Source organism: Cornus florida, unplaced genomic scaffold (assembly GCF_030987335.1).
Source record: "Cornus florida cultivar Cherokee Brave unplaced genomic scaffold, ASM3098733v1 CherokeeBrave_3.0.0_Hap2_Chr05, whole genome shotgun sequence".
Lineage (NCBI taxonomy): Eukaryota > Viridiplantae > Streptophyta > Magnoliopsida > Cornales > Cornaceae > Cornus > Cornus florida.
This window is the reverse complement of record NW_026775575.1, coordinates 74673661-74697128: the sequence shown is the minus strand read 5'-3', so window position 1 is coordinate 74697128 and position 23468 is coordinate 74673661. Positions and strand designations below refer to the sequence as shown.

The window sequence follows — 23468 nt, the reverse complement described above, 5'->3', positions numbered from 1 at the left end:
AACTGCTAACTTGTGTGTATGGGTTTTGTTTTAATTTTTTTTCTAAATCAACTAATCAAGCTCTGTAATTCTTGTTTTGCAAACTAAATCGTATTTTTCCTCTCTCTCTCTCTGCAACTGGAAACTACAAAATCTACCAGAATCAAAAGTTCAGAACCCATTTATTTCAGCTTATATATCAAAACCCATATGGGCATATCATTTCAGATTGTTCAAAAAATAAAAACCCATATCTTTAAAATTAGGGATATTTTCAAAAGGTAAAAAATGCTACCAAACATTTTCTACCATGTTTTTGTTCCAAAATTCTCACCGCAAATGAAAGTTGCCAAACATGTTTTGTTCTCATTTCAGAACACCACATTACAAAACACTTATTCTATTATAGACTAAAACAAAACACTACAAAACACAACGCAACGGGCCCTTACTATTGAAAACACTCCAAAACAGAAACGTTGCTTCTGTTTCGGGCCAAAACAAAAACACGAAGCAAAAGCAGTTGCCAACACAGCGCCTTAGTATGGTTGATTGATTAAGCAGTTAATATAAAAATCAAGGAGGACATTGATTGAGAATTTGCTTACAGAAATTTTTATTTGTGCAGGTAGAGGGAAGTATTGTGCATATTATGAAAGCGTTGGCAAGCCATCCTTCAGCTGCACAGAGTTTGATAGAGGATAATTCACTTCAGCTACTGTTTCAGATGGTTGCCAACGGGTCTTCGACTGTTTTTTCTCAATATAAGGAAGGTCTTGTTCCCTTGCACACCATTCAGCTTCACAGACATGCAATGCAGGTAATCATACACTCGTATGTTTTCAGCTATATGTCTAGTAAGGGAGCTGCAAAAAAGAAAAAAAGGGAAAAAAAAATAGAAAATCAGTCAAATCCACATAGTAAATTACATATCAGCTTTATTAAAATTTATTCTTGTTTTATTTGCTCTTGTTCCAGATACTTGGTCTTCTTTTGGTTAATGACAACGGAAGCACAACCAAGTATATACGAAAACATCATCTGGTATGCTCTTATATTTGTATTTCAACTCATTTATTATGCTTGAAATAAATAGGGTACTCTATGTTACTGGTTTCTTGAACTGTACCTTTTCAATTCTTCCCTGTTTTCTTGCAATGTAGCCATCAACATGAAGGTGTAAGCATGAATAAATTATGGTATTCTTATAGCTTTTCCCGCATTTCCTGGTGAACATGTAATCATAACTATATCCACTAACACGCGCATATTACTTCTTTTTTATATTATTATGCTCTTTGCTTCAGAGATCATTTTACATCTTATTGAGTTATCACAAGGACCTTAGCTGTATGAAGGGAGCGTAGGTCTAGTGGTGAAATATTGTGTCCCTGTAAATAAGTGAAATAAAAAAAGTTGAACCTTCTTATGAGAATGTTTTAGTTGTGTCAACGAGTGCTTTCTGGTGGTGGATTCTCATGGAAGAGCTAGGCATGTTGCAGTAATATCTGATGTTGTGGAAGTTGAGTTGTGCTTAACTTGTTATCTTTTCAAAAGGCATCGTCATATCACTTCGGGATCTATTACGGTTTTTTGATAGGCTTCAGGCTCCAAAGAAGCGTGGCTTCTTTTTCTAATGCAATCAGCTATGAAAGAGAGAATAAAATCTATAGGAAGGGCAAATAGAGAGCTAGATCAAGCTAGAGAATTGCTTAAACTCCCACAACTCAATCTCAAAAGAAAGGGAGATGTAGAAAGTTGCTGTAGCAGGTTGAATATATTGATAATATAAAAAAACTGCTGTATACAACTTGGAATAACCCTTTTATAAGGCACAAGCGTAGTCCTAATAAAGTTTTTTTTTCCTTGTTGGTACACTCACACCCCCCTCCAAGGAATTATTTGCACCTAGCAGGAATTGATCCTGAGACCTGATGCTTCTTGAGACACCAGGGCCCAAGTCTTTTCCAACTAGGCCAACCATTTGGTGTTTGCCCTAAAAAAGATAAAATCCTAACCCTTCATATAAATATAATCTAAGAGTTACTATTCTGTCCAGAAGAATAAAAGACGCTAAAAATGACAAAACAACCCTGAAATGGTCACATGACTCTTGAAAGTCTCATGACCTGTAAAATAGAAACAAAAATGACTAAAATATCCTAACTAGAGCTTAATGCGAGCATTTAACAAGAAATACAGACAGATTTACAATTTAAATAAATGACTTATAACCCTTAAACAATCACACAATCTGATCAAATCATCAGCTGCCCCTATTAATGCAAACCCAGTCTAGTCTTCTTAGGATGTTCAACTGTTTGAAAAAGTCCTCTTCCACTTGCTCTGCATCATTTTTAATTATTGAATCATTTGTATACCTTTTAGATGCCCATCAGTTGGCTTGTTCAATATCCTATTATGGTCTTGTGTAATTTATTATATTGTTTAATTATATCTTGTATTTGGTATTTGGAGTTCATGGTCTTACGGCTATTTGAAAATCATTTGTCTTGTGCTTGAGTTTGAATGACATTTATGATTTATCTAGTGTTTAATATCCTATCATGGTTCTTCAAGATATATCATATTGCTTGGTAAAAGGTCGTTACCCGATGTTGGTCAGTCCCACCTATGTAGAGTGTTGGGAGGAGAAGACTAAAGGAAGACCTAATCTTTGACATGATTTTGTGTAAAGTGGCTGTAATTCCATTTGACTCTTGTTCTCACGCTGTTCGAACATGCTTTTTACCATTGATCAAAGCAATAACCACTTATATCATATTGTTAAATCATGCCTTGTATTTGATATTTGGAACTAATGGCTTATTGCTGTGTTTTATAGCTTGAATTTTTCAAGTGTAAAATATGTTACACGTATGTTTTACTTAGATAGAAGACTTTGATGTGTTAAATACCTTGTGCTTTTAATTACTACAAGAACATTTTCTCTGATTAGGTGACGGGTGAAGAATTTTACTTGTTTCTTCTCTCTTGTTAAAAGAAATTTATAGATAGTCAAACCTTGTGGAGATGAGTGCAAACACATAAATTAGATAGCGGCCAGTCTCATCCAACCTGGTGGTGGTAGTCTTGGTGGCATTTTTTAAGTTGGCAATGCTGTGGTACCGGTGGTATACCTTTTCAATTGGACACTGGGTAATAACCCGATTTGTTTCAGTTCTAAAGGTCAGAATTTCATCATTCTACTTTAATCGCCCCTGGGGCTGCGAAAGTGGCGATTAGATATAATGTAGCACGTTATATAGAGTTTATGTTTTAAAACTTATGAATTTAGCTAATAATCACATTCCTAGAAATTCCAGTCTTTATTGTATTGCTGGACTATTTGGCTTTGGACTTAATCTCATGACATGTTGTTTGATTAAGTGGTAGTATACAAAGGTGGCAACTCCTTAAGGTATGAGGGAATTTGGAAGTGCTTGAATAATTTCTTTTTAAATTCTTGGAAGAAGTGGTGATTTGTTGAAATACACATTCACCATTTCTGTTAGTCGCATTTACAAGGCATTACGATTTTGTACTCCCTCCGTCCCAAAAAAAAGGTCCACCTTTCGACTTTTGGCCTTCCCAAAATAAATGTCCCGATTGAAAAGTCAAAGTACTATTTTTTGTAACATTACCTATTTAACCTTCTTGTATTGAACTTATAAAAAGTAAACCATCACGTCCCTGTGGACCCACTATGGATAGATTTGATAATTCATACACTACCAATACAATAGAAAAATACTAAAAGTCATCCTCTTAAAAAGTTAGATTCCCAAAAAGGTACATTTTTTTGGGACGGAGGGAGTAATTTTTTTTTAAATAAATTGAAGCGGCTGTAAATGTTAGATACTTGAGGTCTGCTGTAATCTAGTTTGAGTGGTTGAGGTACAAAGGTTGATCACCACAATTTTTTGGCTTGTGGAACTAAAAGTACTCATTTGAATTTGAGAAGACTTCTGAAAACTTTAAGGAGGTTTCTCTTCCAGGTTCTAATAGGGTTAGCCAGAGTTGCATCTCAAGGGGTTGACATCCTCAATGGAGAACATGAAGTTGCATCATGCGTGATATAGTCTGTCTTGCTAACTAGAAATATTTCTGATGGAACTGAATTGGAGATTGCTTGTAGGGCTTGAAATCATGGTTTTCTCCTTTTGATCCTATGGTGATACTGGTGGTCTTACCGTATCATTTACTCACTTTTTCATTTTCTTTCAAGCCTATAAATGAAAGAGGGATTTTGTTGGTAATAAAAGAGAGAATCTGTAGAGGAAGAAAGGGGTTTGTGATGGGAAGAAGAAGACAAAAATAAAAGAGAAAAAGATAGAGAAGAGGATTTGTTGAAGAAGAAGATCCGCCAGCAGTCAAGCTTCAAAGATCGGTTGTAATAAGTACGTTGCTTGGCTGCAAAAGAGAGCGAGTCTCTTCTATTTTTGATCCTTTACAATTTTAAACAAGTAATAAAAATTCAGGTAAATAAAATTGCTTGATAAATTCAAATAAGGAACTTCTTCTTATTATTATTTTTTTATGTTTTGACCTTCCATCTTAGATTCTTATTGAATGTTTTAAAAGAATTGTACACGCTTAGTACATTTTTAAAAATCCCTTTTAATCAGACATGCTTTTTTGGCGTGTCTGACGTGTCAGGCCGTTTCGACGCTTGTCCGTGTCCGACATAGATACCTTGACTTGCTTCCTAGGTTGTTCAAAAACACGGATGTATAGATCATTCTTCTTCCCATTATTTTCTTCTTCTGGATCTTTCTTATCTTTTGACTTGGCCAATAACATTCTATATTGTTTTAATATAAATTGTCGTATTAATATTATATAATTTCTGTATGCAGATAAAAGTACTTCTAATGGCTGTAAGGGATTTCAATCCTGATTATGGTGATGCTGCCTATACTATGGGCATAGTGGACTTGTTACTTGAATGTGTAGAAATGTCATACAGACCTGGTAAATGGCTTTCTATCTCCCTGATTGAGTTTTATAAAATTTTCTGATTCTCATTTACTTACCGAATAACCATATTTTTCATGGTTTTGGATAATGAAAAATTGTGTTTTGATTTCATGCTTTAATTCTGGCATTTCATGTTTTTCAGCTTAGATTATTAAACTGTTTTCTTTTACAATCAATGGTGATTTTGAGACAATTTTGATTTGTAGAGGCTGGTGGTATCAGGCTTAGGGAGGATATCCATAATGCACATGGTTATCAATTTCTTGTTCAGTTTGCATTAGTTCTATCCAAAAATCAAGGTGTTCAAGTTATCGATTCCAAGTCCTATTCTGATGAACATTCTGCTGTGGATGGTTCACATACATTTAATGATGTGGAAAAACAGGATTTTAGAGGAAAAGGAGGGGACCCCTCGCCACAAGATTTCTCGCCGGCACTCTCTAGATTGCTTGATGTTCTTGTTAACCTATCTCAAACTGGTCCAGTAGATACTACGGTATCAGCTGGAATCAGAGGTTCCAAGAATTCTCACAACAAGCCTACTGGCCATGGAAGAAGTAGAACATCATCTTCTGACCGGCTTGCTGAAGAAATTTGGGAGAAAGGTGACACCAAGGTTAAAGATCTTGAAGCTGTCCAGATGTTGCAGGATATTTTTCTGAAAGCAGACAGCAGTGAACTGCAGGCAGAAGTTCTAAATAGAATGTTTAAGATATTTTCAAGTCATCTTGAAAACTACCAGCTGTGTCAGCAGTTGCGAACAGTGCCACTCTTAATCCTAAATATGGCTGGCTTCCCTCCATCATTGCAAGAGATAATCTTGAAAATTCTTGAATATGCAGTGACTGTTGTGAATTGCATACCTGACCAAGAATTGCTTTCACTTTGCTGCTTATTGCAGCAACCAATAACATCTGAATTAAAACACACAATTCTTTCTTTCTTTGTAAAACTCTTGTCTTTTGATCAACAATTTAAGAAGGTCCTGAGAGAAGTTGGTGTGCTGGAGGTTCTGTTAGATGATCTGAAGCAGCACAAGTTTCTATCGGGCTCAGATCAACCTAGTGGTGACTCTAATCAGTTGGAAAGAAAATCCAGTCCAAGCAGCTTCAAGAAACATTTGGACAGTAAGGACGCAATTCTTTCTTCGCCAAAGCTAATGGAATCTGGTTCTGGGAAGTTTCCTCTTTTTGAAGTTGAGAGCACAATTGCAGTTGCATGGGATTGTATGGTTTCCTTACTAAAGAAAGCAGAAGGTAATCAAGCGTCATTCCGTTCAGCTAATGGTGTGACCATTACTCTCCCCTTTTTGGTATCTGATATTCATCGTCCAGGGGTCCTTCGGGTGCTCTCATGCTTGATTATTGAAGATGTTGTACAGGTTTTTAACTTTCTTCTTTCCTTTTTATGCGGTTTAGTGGGATTTAATTTGACAAAACTTTCCATTCTAGAGTTTTCCTTCTGTTACTGTAAAGTTCCAAGTAACGGCATATTTTTGTTTCTCGAACAAGTGGAACCATCTTTGATTGCTTAAATATACTTTATCATTAACGTATTGCAGTTATTTCCCTCAACTCAGGCAAAGTATTCACATACTTGTACTTTTGTTAATTATATGAGGTTTTAAGTGTGAAAAAGGTTAATTATTTTTATTTTTTCCAGGCTCATTCAGAAGAATTGGGTTCACTTGTTGAAATTCTAAAGAGTGGGATGGTTACAAGTGTTTTGGGATCTCAATACAGACTCCAAAATGATGCAAAATGTGACACTTTTGTAGCCTTGTGGCGCATTTTGGGAGTTAATACTTCAGCTCAAAAGGTTTTTGGTGAGGCCACTGGGTTCTCTCTTCTTCTAACCATACTCCATAGTTTTCAGAGTGAGGAAGGGCCGACAGATCCATCTTCTTCAATTGTTTACATTAAGGTTTTTACGTATCTGTTGCGTGTAGTGACAGCTGGAGTGTGTGATAATGCTCTTAATAGGACAAAGTTGCATGCAATTTTATTGTCCCAAAGTTTTTATGATCTTCTTTCGGATTCTGGCTTGATTTGTGTCGAGTGTGAAAGGCAAGTCATACAGTTGCTATTGGAACTTGCTCTTGAATTAGTGCTTCCACCGTTCTTGGCATCAGAAACTGCTGAATTATCTGATATTATCGAAACTGGATCAGATAGTTTTCTTCCAATTATGCCTCCAGGTTCTGCGATTCCATATAAGGAACGGGTGTATAATGCTGGTGCGGTTAGAGTGCTCATACGCTCATTGTTGCTCTTTACTCCAAAGGTGCAGTTAGAAGTGCTGAATTTTATCGAAAAGCTTGCACGTGCTTGCTCCTTCAATCAGGAAAACCTCACTTCTGTTGGTGCGAAATATATCATTGTTGCTAATTTTTGCTTTAGTTTCTTTTTAGTTATTTAATAGAGATAAGTTTTCTCATTTTTTTGCACTTGGATGTGGATAGGTTGCGTGGAGCTTCTGCTGGAGACAATATACCCCTTCCTTTCGGGTTCATCACCATTACTTTCCCATGCTTTGAAGATTGTGGAAGTCCTGGGCGCATATAGGTAGGGACCATATCCCAGTCTTGAAATTACTTCATCTATTCAAACTACTCTCAATATTTCCTCTAGTTAAGTTTGGGAATGAAGTTAACACTATTGGTGACAGGTTGTCAGCATCAGAACTTCGACTTCTTATCAGATATATTTTGCAAATGAGACTGATGAATTCTGGTCATATTATTGTTCATATGATGGAGAGGTTAATATTTATGGAAGATATGGCTTCAGAAAATGTTTCTCTAGCACCATATGTAGAGATGGACATGCGCAAGACTGGGCATGCTTCCATTCAAGTGTCATTGGGAGAAAGATCATGGCCTCCTGCTGCTGGCTATTCCTTCGTTTGTTGGTTTCAGTACCAGAATTTCTTGAAATCACAAGCTAAGGAAACGGAAGCATCCAAGGATTCAAGTTCTAGAAAGAGGAGCAGTAATAGTGGGCAGTTACATGGGGCACATGTTCTCCGTATATTTTCTGTTGGTGCGACAGACAATGGGAATGCCTTTTATGCAGAACTTTATGTTCACGAGGATGGTGTTCTAACCCTTGCCACTAGCAATTCTTGCTCCTTGTCATTCTCGGGGTTAGAATTGGAGGAAGGCAGGTGGCATCACCTTGCTGTTGTTCATAGCAAGCCAAATGCTTTGGCTGGACTATTTCAAGCTAGTGTTGCGTATGTGTATCTTAATGGAAAGCTTAAACACACAGGGAAACTAGGATATTCTCCCTCTCCAGCTGGGAAGTCTCTGCAGGTAACCATCGGGACGCCGGTTACTTGTGCAAGAGTTAGTAATTTGTCGTGGAAACTTCGATCTTGCTATCTATTTGAAGAGGTGCTCACATCAGGTTCTATTTGTTTCATGTACATTCTTGGTAGAGGATATAGGGGGCTCTTCCAAGATACAGATCTTTTGCGATTTGTTCCTAACCAGGCTTGTGGAGGAGGTACTATGGCAATCTTAGATTCATTAGACACCGACTTGCCTTCTTCTAATACGCAAAGGCCTGAGAGTGCTGGCAAGCTAGGGAGCTCCAAGGCAGATGGCAGTGGAATTGTTTGGGATTTGGAAAGACTAGGGAACCTCTCGCTACAGCTCTCGGGAAGGAAGCTCATATTTGCATTTGATGGGACATGTACAGAAGCTTTTCGAGCATCTGGAACTTCAACTATGCTCAACCTAGTTGATCCAATGTCAGCTGCTGCTTCTCCTATTGGGGGTGTGTAGTAAATCTGTCAATTTTTTGTCTGACTAGTGAGCTTTTGACTTTAAGTATGAATCTGACGAGTCAGATTTTTGTAGGACTTTTTTTTTTTTTTTTTCTCCCCCCTTCTAAATTTCATTCCTAAAATTTGTGTACACAACAATGGAATCGGGTTTTTATTAGATTTATTTATTTATTTATTTTTTGGGTTCCACAGGTATACCACGCTTTGGACGGCTTCAAGGGGATATCTATATTTGTAGTCATTGTGTGATTGGCGATAGCATCCGCCCAGTTGGTGGGATGGCTGTTGTCCTGGCTCTTGTTGAGGCTGCTGAAACCAGGGATATGCTTTACATGGCCCTAACATTACTTGCATGTGCACTTCATCAGAATCCACAGAATGTGCGAGATATGCAAGCATTCAGAGGATACCATTTGCTGTCTCTCTTTTTGCATCGGAGAATGTCATTGTTTGACATGCAGTCTCTTGAAATCTTTTTCCAGATTGCTGCTTGTGAGGCTTCTTTTGCTGAACCAAAGAAGTTGGGAAAAACTCCGAGTATTCTGTCAGCTGCTGCTACTATTCATGAAGCCAGCTTTGAGGATCTTAGTTTGTCAAAGTTTCGCGATGAACTTTCTTCAGTTGGATCTCATGGAGATATGGATGATTTTTCTGCATTAAAAGATTCATTTAGTCATATTTCAGAGCTTGAAAATTCTGACATACCGGCTGAAACATCAAATTGCATTGTCCTGTCAAATGCTGATATGGTTGAGCATGTTTTGTTGGACTGGACCTTATGGGTAAAGGCCCCTGTTTCAATTCAAATTGCATTACTGGGGTTTCTTGAGCATCTAGTCTCTATTCACTGGTACAGGAATCATAACCTTACAATTCTTCGCAGAATTAACCTTGTTCAGCATTTACTAGTGACTCTGCAGAGGGGTGATGTTGAAGTTCCCGTCTTGGATAAATTGGTTGTACTGCTAGGAGTCATTTTAGAAGATGGCTTTCTGTCTTCTGAACTGGAACATGTGGTCAGGTTTGTGATTATGACATTTGACCCGCCTCAACTGACATCACGTCATCAAATTATGCGAGAATCGATGGGGAAGCATGTAATTGTAAGAAATATGTTGCTTGAGATGCTAATTGATTTACAAGTGACCATAAAATCAGAAGAGTTGCTTGAGCAGTGGCATAAGATTGTCTCATCCAAATTGATAACTTATTTTCTCGATGAAGCTGTTCATCCTACAAGTATGAGATGGGTCATGACTCTTCTTGGTGTGTGTCTTGCGTCTTCTCCTACATTTGCGCTTAGATTTCGCACCGGTGGCGGTTATCAAGGTTTGGCACGGGTGCTTCCAAGTTTCTATGATTCCCCTGATATATATTATATTCTTTTCTGTCTGATATTTGGAAAGCCTGTGTATCCAAGATTACCAGAAGTTCGAATGCTAGACTTTCATGCCCTTATGCCGAACGATGGAAATTATGGAGAGTTGAAATTTGTAGAACTGTTGGAATCTGTGATTGCTATGGCGAAATCTACGTTTGATAGGTTGTGCATGCAGTCAATGCTTGCCCACCAAACCGGAAATCTTTCACAGGTTAGTGCTGGTCTTGTGGCAGAGCTTGTGGATGGAAATACAGACATGGCTGGAGATCTTCAGGGTGAAGCTTTGATGCACAAAACCTATGCAGCACGCCTAATGGGTGGAGAGGCGTCAGCTCCCGCTGCTGCAACTTCAGTCATGAGATTCATGGTTGATCTTGCAAAAATGTGTCCCCCTTTCTCTGCTGTTTGCAGACGAGCAGAATTCCTTGAAAGCTGTATCGACCTTTATTTTTCATGTGTTAGGTTTGTTTTAAAAAGCCTTCTGGTTTGTTTGCCTATTGAATTTCTCTCGTTTTGTTTTCTGAACTATGAATGGGTTTGGGTAATTTTACCTGGGTTCTAAATAGTACTTTACAAATTTCCATATTACTCCTCAAACTTTACTGGACTCTGTTGCTTTATGTCATTCAGGGCTGCTCATGCGGTGAAGATGGCTAAAGAACTTTCTGTGAAGACAGAAGACAAGAACTTAAATGAGTGTGATGATACCAATAGCTCCCAGAATACATTCTCTAGCATGCCTCATGAACAGGAACAGTCTGTCAAAACCTCCATCAGTGTTGGAAGCTTCGGTCAAGATCCCGTTAGTACAAGTTCTGAAGATATGCCTATGCCCCAGACTAATATGGTTGGTGATAAAGTAGAAATGACTGTTACTTTGTCCCAGCAGGAACTGAATGAACCACTGCAAGATGTACAGGCTACTCTAAGCTTAGATGGTGATACTGTTGACCAGGTGTCCACTGCTACTTCTAGTGCTAACGACTTCAGTTTCCGTGATATCAAAGTCACACCAGATCCAGTTGAGCAGGCAGAGTTTGATCAAAAAAAAGTTCACCAGGCAGATTCACAAAGTGCTACATCTTTAACTATGATTGATTCTCCCATTTTATCAGAGAAATCTATATCTAAGACCCAACTAACACCCACTTCATCCCCAGTTATTGCATTGACGTCTTGGTTGGGCAGTGCCAGTCAACACGAATCAAAAGCTCAATTAGCCACTCCTTCCATGGAATCTTCCGTGTCTATGAGTGAATCTGATCCCTCTTCAGACTTGAAGTCCAGTTCTCAAGGATCATATGCTGCAAACACATTTGTTTTGGTTAACCCAAAGCTTTTGCTTGAAATGGATGATTATGGCTATGGTGGTGGTCCTTGTTCTGCAGGAGCTACTGCTGTTTTAGATTTTATGGCAGAGGTTCTTTCTGATTTTGTGACTGAGCAGATGAAAGCAGCACAGGTTATAGAGAGTATTTTGGAAAGTGTTCCTTTATACATTGATGCTGAATCTGTGTTAGTTTTTCAGGGTCTGTGCCTTAGTAGACTGATGAACTTCCTTGAAAGGCGTCTCTTGCGTGATGATGAGGAAAATGATAAAAAGCTAGATAAGAGCCGCTGGTCTTCAAACTTAGATGCATTATGCTGGATGATAGTGGATCGTATGTACATGGGTGCTTTTCCTCAGCCAGCTTGTGTCCTGAAAACTCTGGAATTCTTGTTGTCTATGTTACAATTGGCAAATAAAGGTGGTCGGATTGAAGAAGCAGCTCCCATTGGAAAAGGACTTCTCTATATCACAAGAGGAAGCAGGCAACTTGATGCTTATATACATGCACTTCTAAAAAATATGAATCGAATGATATTGTATTGTTTCCTTCCATCATTCTTGATCACCATAGGAGAAGAAGATCTTCTTTCATGCTTAGGTCTCCAAGTTGAAACGAAGAGGAGATCGTTGCTGAACTCCTTACAAGAAAATACAGCGGTTGATATATGCACGGTTTTACAGTTATTAGTTGCTCACAGGCGAATAATATTTTGTCCCAGCAATACTGATACCGATCTGACTTGCTGTCTTTGTATAAATTTGATCTCTATTCTCCGTGACCAAAGACAAAATGCACAGAACATGGCAGTTGACGTCCTCAAGTATCTTTTGGTGCATCGCAGGGCTGCGCTAGAAGACTTGCTTGTCTCCAAACCAAACCAAGGACTGCATTTGGATGTTTTGCATGGTGGTTTTGATAAGCTGTTAACTGAAAGTTTATCTGCTTTCTTTGAGTGGCTTCAGAGTTCAGAACATGTTGTCAATAAGGTATTGGAGCAGTGTGCTGCAATTATGTGGGTGCAGTATATTGCTGGATCAGCAAAGTTTCCCGGAGTGAGAATAAAAGGCATGGATAGTCGTCGCAAGAGAGAAATGGGGAGAAGATCAAAGGAAACCACAAAATTAGACATAAAGCACTGGGAGCAGTTAAATGAACGGAGATATGCACTTGAAGTGGTTCGTGATGCAATGTCTACTGAATTGCGAGTTGTTCGTCAAGATAAATATGGATGGGTACTCCATGCTGAAAGTGAGTGGCAAACACAGCTCCAGCAACTTGTACATGAGCGCGGAATATTCCCAATGTGTAAGTCTTCCATAAGTGAAGATCCTGAATGGCAGCTTTGCCCTATTGAAGGTCCATATAGAATGCGCAAGAAGCTCGAGCGATGCAAACTAAAGATTGACACTATCCAAAATGTTCTAAATGGACAATTTGAATTAGGGGAAGTAGAGCTCTCCAAAGAAAAAAATGAGAATGATCATAATGCTTCTGATGTTGATTCTGATCCATTTTTCCATGTTTTAACTGATAATGCAAAGCTAACTTCTTCTGATGGTGAGCTTTATGATGAATCAATTTTCAAAGAATCAGATGATGTCAGAGATGTAGCATCTAGTAAGGCTGGGTGGAATGATGACCGGGCTAGCAGTATAAATGAAGCAAGTCTTCACTCTGCTCCTGAATTTGGTGCCAAGTCCAGTGCAGTATCTGACCCCAAAACAGAGAGCATACAAGGAATGTCTGATCTGGGATCTCCAAGGCAGTCTTCTTCTGTGAAAATTGATGAGATGAAAGTGGCGGAAGACAAATTAGAGAAGGAACTGAATGATAATGGTGAATACCTAATTAGACCTTATCTGGAGCCTCTTGAAAAGATTAAATTCAGATACAACTGTGAAAGAGTTATGGGCCTTGACAAACATGATGGTATATTTCTCATCGGGGAATTTTCTTTGTATGTTATTGAGAATTTTTACGTTGACAATTCTGGGTGCATATATGAGAAGGAATGCGAAGATGAACTCTCTGTTATTGATCAAGCTTTAGGTGTAAAGAAAGATTTTTCTTGCAGTATGGACTTTAATTCGAAGTCAACTTCATCATTGGGTGTGACGGTTAAGGCAGGAGTGGGGGGAAGGGCGTGGGCTTATAATGGTGGTGCTTGGGGAAAGGAAAATGTTGGTTCTAGTGGTAATCTACCTCATCCTTGGAATATGTGGAAGCTTAACAGTGTTCATGAGCTTCTGAAGCGTGATTACCAGCTGCGTCCTGTTGCTATTGAGATATTCAGCATGGATGGATGCAATGACCTCCTGGTTTTCCACAAAAAAGAGAGAGAAGAAGTTTTCAAAAATCTGGTAGCCATGAATCTTCCAAGAAATAGCATGTATGTTATATACTTCCTGTGAGCTCTTATATTTGCCTTTTCCATTTTGGCTTTACTTTCACAGTAGTCCTTTTTGCATATTCACTGATAAAATTTCTGCCGATTTTTTTTGGAATTTGGTCCCTTTGTACAATATAGTGATACTAATCATATTTTAGAGATTGTTTGGTTCACGTGTATGATTGACAAAATATAAATGGCTGTGCCATTTCAAATCTGATACAATTGTGTAATGCTGAAACATAGGATCCTTGAGGTATTGATAGGATAGTTTATTTGTGACAGTTATTTGTTCAATATAGCATACTTAAAGACATGTAGTCCCATGCATTATGGTAACATATTATGGAACTGGCCCATGTATCATAGTCCTTTGATAATTATGACGTGTATCTTCTATGCAATGTTTGATTTGGGTGATGCAGCTATGAATTTATACTCTAACCTTCTTTCAACTTCATAATAGAAAACCCCTTTATGAAAAGTGTTTATTACCTTGAACAAAAATAGGACCTCTCCAATACATGATTTTTTGTTCAAATATATCTTTCAATCTCTTTATTTTTTGGTCCAAGTGAATAACAGATTTTCTAACCCTTGTGAAGCAAGAGAGAGCTCAGAGCTGTATATCTTTGTGTTCACTTGCCTTGACTGTATCGTCTGTATGACGGCAGACTTGCAGTGCCCTATGGTATCGATTTGTATAGATTTGTGCTGTATCAAGCTTTTATACATACGGAAGTAATCTCAGTCCCTGAACATGAAACAAGCTTCTGTTAAGCAAGTTGTAATGCAACTTAAGACTGAAAGGTGCCAATACGATTCTAAACAATAGTGGTGTGGTTCCTTTTGGATCTTATCCTACACATGTTTGACTTTCATATTTAGCTTGCAATGGTAGTATAAACTGGATGAAAGTTATTACCTTGTGATTGCAAATCTTCTAATTGAACATCAGTGGCATGGACACTGAGAGGAGTTTGTCCTTGTAACACTAAAAACATGGATTTCAGAAGATTAGAGATGTGCCATAGATACTCCTGATGTGGTTGCTATGTTGAAATGAAATTTCACTCTTGTATCTGACTCATGGTTGACATGGCTCTACCTTAGTGGACATTTCTATACTTGGTAGTTGCTGCACACTTTTTCCTTCAAAATTATTACAGTAAAAAATAGTGAGATAATTTTAGGATGTAGAAGTGATAGACTGATAGTGTATTTGTGTTATGGTACCCTTGTTGTCTTCATTTTATTTATTTGGGATATTTAGTGTTGCTGTTGTTGTATCCATGTTCATATTGCAAAGATTTGAGATTGTCATTTTTTTTGGTGTCAATGTCAAGTATCCATGTCCATATTGCAAAGATTTGAGATGCTCAATTTTTTTTTTTGGGGGGGGGGGTGTATTTTATCATGCTTTTGAGTATACTGAAATTCGTAGTATGTAGAAACTTGTTATCTTGCGCTTTATGCATCTCCATCCATGATATCACTTTTTATGTTGGACAATCTTATCGTCAATTGGAACTTGATGTCAGTAATTGAAAATGGCATGGTATTATGCTTCATCCTGATGCACTCTTCCTCTTTCTATTGCTGTATGCTTCCAAACAAATTTGGTATGACTGAAATAACACATGGTTGAATGAGATATATTGATCTTAAATATACCATTTTAGATATGTCTTTCAGTTTCAGTTTACTATTCTAGAAGAGAATCTGTTTAATTGGTTATTGCTGAGCAGTAACTGATTGTGGATTTTTTACTTACTGGACTCACTCCATCACTACATTGTACTTGGTGATTCCTTTACAAGTGGCTAGTCCATTCAGCTTTGGTGTTTATCTAGTTGAACTGCTTCTTCCACGCCTTTTAGATTTGAGAAAAATATTGTCAGCTAAATAACAATCGTCCATTCAACAGGTTGGACACAACTATTTCAGGATCAACAAAACAAGAGAGCAACGAAAGCGGTCGTCTTTTTAAGAGTATGGCTAAATCTTTCTCCAAGAGGTGGCAAAACGGAGAAATTAGCAATTTCCAGTACCTCATGCACCTCAATACCCTCGCAGGACGAGGATACAGTGATCTCACCCAGTATCCAGTGTTTCCATGGGTTCTTGCAGATTATGAGAGTGAATATCTTGATTTTTCAGATCCCAAAACGTTCCGTAGGCTTGACAAGCCAATGGGTTGTCAAACACCAGAGGGGGAAGAGGAATTCAAGAAAAGGTTGGCCCTCATTTTCCATAACCTCATGACTTCTTTTGATGGAGTTTGATTCTCTTTTAGAGTTCTTTAACCTGCTCCTTCGTGAATATATGTGTGTGTGTGTGTATTTTTCAGAAAGTCAATGAAAAATATTTTTGTTTCACTTAAATTTATGGGATTTTATGATCCTTCTTTTATTTCAGATATGAGAGCTGGGATGATCCAGAGATCCCTAAATTTCATTATGGTTCTCATTATTCTAGTGCTGGAATTGTCCTCTTTTATCTTCTACGTCTGCCACCATTTAGTACTGAGAATCAGAAGCTGCAAGGTGGTCAGTTTGACCATGCTGATCGACTTTTCAATAGTGTACGATATACATGGTCAAGCGCTGCTGGGAAGGGCAACACATCAGATGTAAAGGAACTAATTCCAGAATTTTTCTATATGCCAGAGTTCCTGGAAAACCGATTCAACCTAGACTTGGGAGAAAAACAATCTGGAGAGAAGGTTTGTTTAAGCTCAAATTTTATTTTTCCTTTTCACTTTCCTTTCTAATTACTCTAATTATTTGATGATGTGGTGTTTGAAATAATTGTTCTCTACCAAATTAATAATAATAATTTATTTTCACCAGCTGTACACACACACACACATATATATACTCTCTAGAATCTCAATAGCATGTGGTGTTTTTCCAGGTAGGCGATGTTGTGTTGCCTCCATGGGCCAAGGGCAGTGCTCGAGAGTTCATCAGGAAGCATAGGGAAGCACTGGAATCCGACTATGTGTCAGAAAATCTGCATCATTGGATAGACCTCATTTTTGGATATAAACAGAGAGGGAAGGTGGGTGTTTTGACATTCTTTACAGAATGATGTAGCAGACCAAGTTAGCTTGGTACGGCTAATGTGCATTCTGAATGTTGGTTCTGCAACTCATTCATTCATCAAATCTTATCCATTTTGATAAATTTTTTTGGTTCTGATGATTGTCTGCCTAAATTTAAGAATCATTCTTGATGATGTTTTTCTTTGCTCACTGGATTACCATGGATTAGGGAAAGGAGATCAAAACTTGGAAGTCAAACAGCTGTGTTCCAATCTGAACCTGTTTTTCAGCCAAGTTTTTGTCTCTTTTCCTGTCTTGTAGGCAACAGAGCATTGATGTTCAAAACAGTTGTAGGAGATTGGCAAATGAAGCTACATATGATTCTCACTTAGGCTGCCAACTAGTTACCTATTTAAATCCTGAGGCTTGATGTGCCACCTGAAATAGTTGAAAACATTTGTGCTTTCTAGCACCAACCAAAAGATAGGATTCTCCTTCTTTAAACTCTCTCCCTCTCAATGTTCTTTGTACTATTTATAATATCTCATCCTTCACAAGAATGTTTCTTGTTTGATGGTTGGATAAACTGAATGCTCTGGCCAGCCCATTTGCAACCCCTCCTGGGTTGGGGTCCCTTGCCATTATCTTCATTTTTACTCCCTTTATGGTTTTTTCTTGTTTCTTACCCATTCTTTTGTTATTTACAGGCAGCTGAGGAAGCCGTGAATGTTTTCTATCATTATACATATGAGGGAAGTGTTGACATTGACTCCGTTACAGATCCTGCAATGAAGGCCTCCATACTAGCACAAATTAATCACTTTGGGCAAACACCAAAGCAACTATTCCTCAAATCCCATGTGAAAAGGCGGCCTGATAGAAAGATTTTTCCTCATCCGCTCAAGCACTCTACCCATCTTGTTCCGCATGAGATTCGTAAAAGCTCATCTTCCATCACTCAAATCGTTACTTCCAATGAGAAGATTCTTTTGGCGGGAACAAGTAACTTGCTTAAACCCAGAACATATACCAAATATGTAGCATGGGGCTTCCCAGATCGTAGCTTGAGATTTATGAGCTATGATCAAGACAGACTCCTCTCTACTCACGAGAATCTTCATGGAGGCAACCAGATTCAGTGTGCCAGTGTTAGCCATGATGGTCATGTGATAGTTACTGGGGCTGATGATGGGTTGGTATCTGTTTGGAGGATAAGCAAGGATGGACCCCGTTCTGTACGGCGCCTGCAGTTGGAAAAAGGGCTTTGTGCCCACACGGGCAAAATCACATGTCTTCATGTCAGTCAGCCTTACATGATGATTGTTAGTGGATCAGATGACTGCACTGTAATTATATGGGATCTCAGCTCTTTGGTTTTTGTTAGGCACCTTCCTGAGTTCCCATCTCCAATATCAGCAATATACGTGAATGATTTGACTGGTGAAATTTTAACTGCTGCTGGAGTTATGTTTGCTGTTTGGAGTATCAATGGGGATTGCCTTTCAGTGGTCAACACATCCCAACTTCCATCTGATTTCATTCTCTCAGTGACAAGTTGTACCTTTTCTGATTGGCTGGACACAAACTGGTATGTAACGGGTCACCAGAGTGGAGCTGTTAAGGTATGGGAAATGGTTCACTGCTCTGATGAGGGGAGTGCTCAAACCAAGCCGAGTAGCAATTTGACAGGAGGGTTGGGGCTGGGTGGTAAGGTACCTGAATATAGATTGGTTCTTCACAAGGCGCTGAAGTTTCATAAGCATCCGGTTACTGCCCTTCACATTACAAATGACCTGAAGCAGTTGTTGAGTGGAGACTCTGCTGGGCATTTGCTTTCATGGACGCTTCCAGATGAGAACATAAGAGCTTCATTTAATCGGGGGTGATAGTGTAAAATTAACAGCGGGTGTTTGATACGTTCTTTGTCTAGCTGGGCCAGCTATTGATTCTTTATTGAAACCTTGTACAGGTTTCGGTGTCCACAGCATCTTCAGGGACAGAATGATTGTGTTTCATTATACATGTGGCGGGAAAAGTAAGACAACGGGGCTGGCCTGGTTATGGGACAGGAAATAGAAAGCATGAGAAGAAGAAACCTCTTGTAAGCATCTGATACATGTCAAAAACCTACGGGGCATGATGTATCCCCAGATATAAGGGTCGGCCCTCTTGTCAGGATTATGATACAGGCAATATGTTATGGTGGTTGGATTTGGGTTGGCTGGCGGAGAGGGAATTTGTTTTTGCACTGAAAGGTTACTGGATTTTGTTGTATATAGAAGGGTAAATGACTGTGTGTTATGTAGCTGTGTAGAAGAAAGTGTTTACCAGTAGTAAAACGTTGGGGGAAATTGATCCGGCGAGTTTGTAAGAGGAGCAGGTGGTAGAGTGTGTTCCCTTTCAGCTTAAAAATTCTTTTTGCATGAAGGCAATTGGGCTTCTACTCATTTTTGTTGTAGAATGTACATTATTACCTCCTCTCTCTCTCTCTCTCTCTCTCTCTCTCTCTCTCTCTATATATATATATATATAAATTTACTCCATGGAAAATGCAATTGGTGTTCGTCTATGATGATGACGGTTTGTTTACGTGAGCAACCCTTGGGAAAGTGTAGTTTTCTGTTTAGATTGAGGCATTTAAAGATCATGAAACACTATATATATATATATATATATATATATATTGTTCAATAGTTACTGTGGATGCTATTTAAGCAGGTTCCGCAGTTATATGTAGTGTTACTGAAATGCTTTTTACCTTCCCAATTTTCAATATAATGGATTCCAATATTTCATGGTTCTTGAATGTTGTAGCTCCTTGATGTTACGATTCTTTTCCTTTATATGTATGATTTTTGCTTCAACTCATGTCCTCAACTCTAGCTTGTTCACAGTACATTCATTCCATGTCCTCTGTTAAAATTTCATAATTGAATACGGATATTATAATTTAAAGTTAAAAGTCTTGGTTATTTTAATTGAACTCGGATCCTCTCGTGTATGAAATTTTGTACCTGTGAATTTACATCGGGGATAAACACATCATAACAATACTAATGTAAGGGTATTGTATTTTGAAAGTAAGTTTATTGCAATACAAATTTTATACCTGTGAATTTACATCGAGGATAAACACATCATAACAATACTAATGTAAGGGTATTGTATTTTGAAAGTAAGTTTATTGCAATACAAATTTTATACCTGTGAATTTACATCGAGGATAAACACATCATAACAATACTAATGTAAGGGTATTGTATTTTGAAAGTAAGTTTATTGCAATACAAATAAGTGTGAGTTTTGCGTTTGTTGCAAAGGAAATAAAATAAAATAAAAGAATGAGAGGGAGCAAACTAATAACTCTCTTGATTATTTATGAATTTGCCCATAATATGACAATTCAATGTGCGCGCGCGCGCGCGTGTTCTTATAGTACTTCTTGCACCCTTAGTAATCCTCAGTTTTGGTTAGATTTCCTGAGTTTTGTGCTATTCAGCCCATAACATAAAGATTATTTTCACATGATTTAAGTGTTTATGAGCACTAAGTTTGTGCTTTTTGTATGGTATTTTTCTCTTTATTGAAAGCTGATTAGTTGTTCGACAGAATGTGTGAAAAAACTATTTTCACATGGAATGCCACGAGTCCATGGCAGAATATGCCCCACATATTGTTAACGCACACTTTTCACCATGAGTGCGTTAAAGATATGCATCTGATGAAATTCAACTTAAGAATTGAGTTCATGATTTTATCTGCTTTCATATCGTACGAGTCGAAAGGTCAATTTCTTAAAGTTGGTTGCTAGCAAGATCATTTTCAATAAGCTAAGTTTGGAAGAGCTTCATCTGAATTTTTTAAGTTGAAAATTTGTTTTGGACCGACCATCTTTTTCTTATAAGAAATATGGTGAACACGAGACTCGACAGAACACCTAAATAACACCTAAATGTTGATATGTGCATTTCAACACTTTTATCTTCAATATTAACTTTCTGATTTATATTGGACTTCAGGGAATCGTTGTTTGGTGCAATGGTGAAAGTTCTGGTTGACAAGCATGAGATGCGGGTTCAAGCACGAGAGCAATCATTTTATGTAAAATAATGTCGTAAGGTATGGTCTGTTTTTTCTTTTCCCCTTGCCGGAGTCGGTAGGAACATTGAGTAGTGGTGTTTTATTTTCTAAGCTACATAATACATGGATCTTTTTCTTCTTTTAAGGTCTGAAACAGAGTCTAGTGTTATATTTAGTAGAACAATCAACAAAACATGCTGCTGTCACTTCTTTTTATAGTCTTCCATCAATTTGTTGAATGTTTTCTGGTTGGTTCAATTTTTTTCATCACTCTTCCTTATGTCTTCATTTATGATCTTTGATATATATATATACACACACACACACATACATATATTTTGCATCAAAGCATACAGATGACATATTTGAATTCAATCAATACCATTAGAAAATATCAGACCTAAGTTCTATAAATCGTCATGGTTCAGAGAATCCATGCCTAGCCCCTTTAGCATCTGGGTGCAGTCAAAAGTAAAGAATATTTGTATAATGTAGAGAGAAGGAGAGTCGGTGTGGGTGAAAAGTGGAGCAGTTCTCTATTGCATTCTCTACATTTGGAGAATGTTATAGAGTATATCCATCCGCTTTGACACAATTATTTAATTATGAATTGTCCTTGTTTTTGTCTTTTTCTCTGACATCACTTCTAAAGTAATTATATAATAATTAAGTAAACAATGAAAAAATAAGTTCCACACTGTATAACATAATCTAAAATGCATATTATCTATCTACTTTACTAAAATATGCTGACTTGACATACGATTTTAAAAGTAGGTAGATAATATGTTCATTGCACACCGTATTTTGCTGACTTTGTCTTTGTTAAATTTTGAGAGGGTTATAGTTGGAGTCAATTCTTATGGTACTACGAGTTCACCAACCTGTATCGATGAAACAGTAGTAGTTCCTGCCAAGACCATTGTAAATGTATCATCAACAACCATTGTGTTTGGTAATCAGGAATAGAACATGACACAAAATTGATGAGATCATGAAAGGTTAATCCAACATATGCAAAATTGGTCAAGAGTACAGAAATCATCGTTAGACCAGAACTTTAAAAGCTTCACATACTAGCATCTTCTAGAAGTCACAAATCTTGAAATTTTAATGTAATCACAGAGTAAATTTTTTTTTTTATCAAATTCTAGACACCTCAATTTTCCTTTACTAGCTTCACTTGAGATTGTCCCCCTTCATAATTAACAGTGCAAAATTGAGCCTAACTCCTCAGCTTCAATGCTCAGTGCAAGTTTCTTCTACAGTGAGCCACTCCATTTCCAAAGCGGTTATTGGGATTCCAGTTACTAGGAAAATGATTTTGTTGCTGAATCAACTAATTAAATCTCGGGGCAAATGACTCGAAGCCCTATAATGCATTGAAGTGGGAATCGAGTGATTCAATTAGTTGCTTCAGCAATTGTATCACTACTCGTGTTATTATAATCAAAGTAGCTTATGGAGGAGCTTAAATTGAGACTTCTGGTGTTTTTATTTTTTATCCCAGTTGCTGCTATTGTTTTTCCAGGAAACTGTAGGCTATAGGTTTTGTGGAATTGGAATCAGAAATGAACCTCCTTAGCATTCCCAATATTTGATTTAGTTTCTTTATGTCACAATCTATTATTTGAAAAGCATATATACTTCAGAAAATGTTGATTCAGAAAGCAAATTTGTAGTGTTATTGGCCATCTAAAATCGACAAAAACTTGCAATAATAATGTCGCTTGCACACTTTTTTTCACTATTCTAGCAACATAATCTTTCCAGTGAGGTGACTTGCACTTCCTTTTGGTGTGGGTGTGGGTAAGTGTCTTTAGAAAATAATAGCCCATTACTTTGTCTTACTTAAAGAGGATGGGTTGAAATTAGGGTAAGTACTTATAGGCTTGGATCTTGTCTGCTAAAAGTTTTTAAGAAATGCATTATTTGTGATTTTAATTTGAATTATTGTTAATGACTACATGTGTAAGGCATGATATTGGGAATAACTCCTTGATCTCAAATAGGGATGGCAACGGCCTACCGTTCATGGAGCAGGTTTACTTAAATTCGTACTTGCCTCTTTTAATTATGAATAAATTTATACGCTTGTCATACCTGTGCCATTAGGGACGGGAGACGGGACGGGACTCCAATGAGGTGGGACAAATTGACATTCCTTATCTCAAACACTAGTGCCTTAAGAAAAAGAATAGGAAATAAGTACAAAGTAGATACTTGAGCGATAAGACAAAATTGTGTGTATCTTTCTATTTTTTTGGTAATGCAAAAACGAAGAGAAAATAAGCACATATAGTAATAAGACAAAAATATGTATACCTTTCTATTTTTTACTATTGTAATGTGGCTAGAGGGTAGGTAGTTTTGGTTCTTTTTCTTATAATTTTATTTATTAGGTACTGGCTTCTGTGTTGGAATCTGGTGTAGCATATTACGAGTGCCGTACTACATTGGACGGTTTCCATACGTTTGTATAATTACACGTGT

The 23468-nt window shown here is 37.6% G+C and overlaps 1 protein-coding gene across 1 annotated transcript in view; it reads left to right on the top strand.

Moving 5' to 3' along the window:
* Positions 1 to 19695, top strand: part of LOC132306880 (protein SPIRRIG-like) — a 32386-nt gene extending 12691 nt beyond the window's left edge. Inside the window, exons 7-19 of the mRNA XM_059804461.1 lie at positions 608 to 799; positions 958 to 1023; positions 4839 to 4953; positions 5166 to 6340; positions 6622 to 7321; positions 7421 to 7523; positions 7627 to 8738; positions 8941 to 10591; positions 10760 to 13849; positions 15777 to 16085; positions 16268 to 16574; positions 16766 to 16912; positions 17603 to 19695. Of these exons, the coding sequence (XP_059660444.1) occupies positions 608 to 799; positions 958 to 1023; positions 4839 to 4953; positions 5166 to 6340; positions 6622 to 7321; positions 7421 to 7523; positions 7627 to 8738; positions 8941 to 10591; positions 10760 to 13849; positions 15777 to 16085; positions 16268 to 16574; positions 16766 to 16912; positions 17603 to 18781 (10146 nt within the window). The 3' untranslated portion in view covers positions 18782 to 19695. The remainder of the gene's footprint in view (positions 1 to 607; positions 800 to 957; positions 1024 to 4838; positions 4954 to 5165; positions 6341 to 6621; positions 7322 to 7420; positions 7524 to 7626; positions 8739 to 8940; positions 10592 to 10759; positions 13850 to 15776; positions 16086 to 16267; positions 16575 to 16765; positions 16913 to 17602) is intronic.
* Positions 19696 to 23468: the final 3773 nt, after the last annotated feature.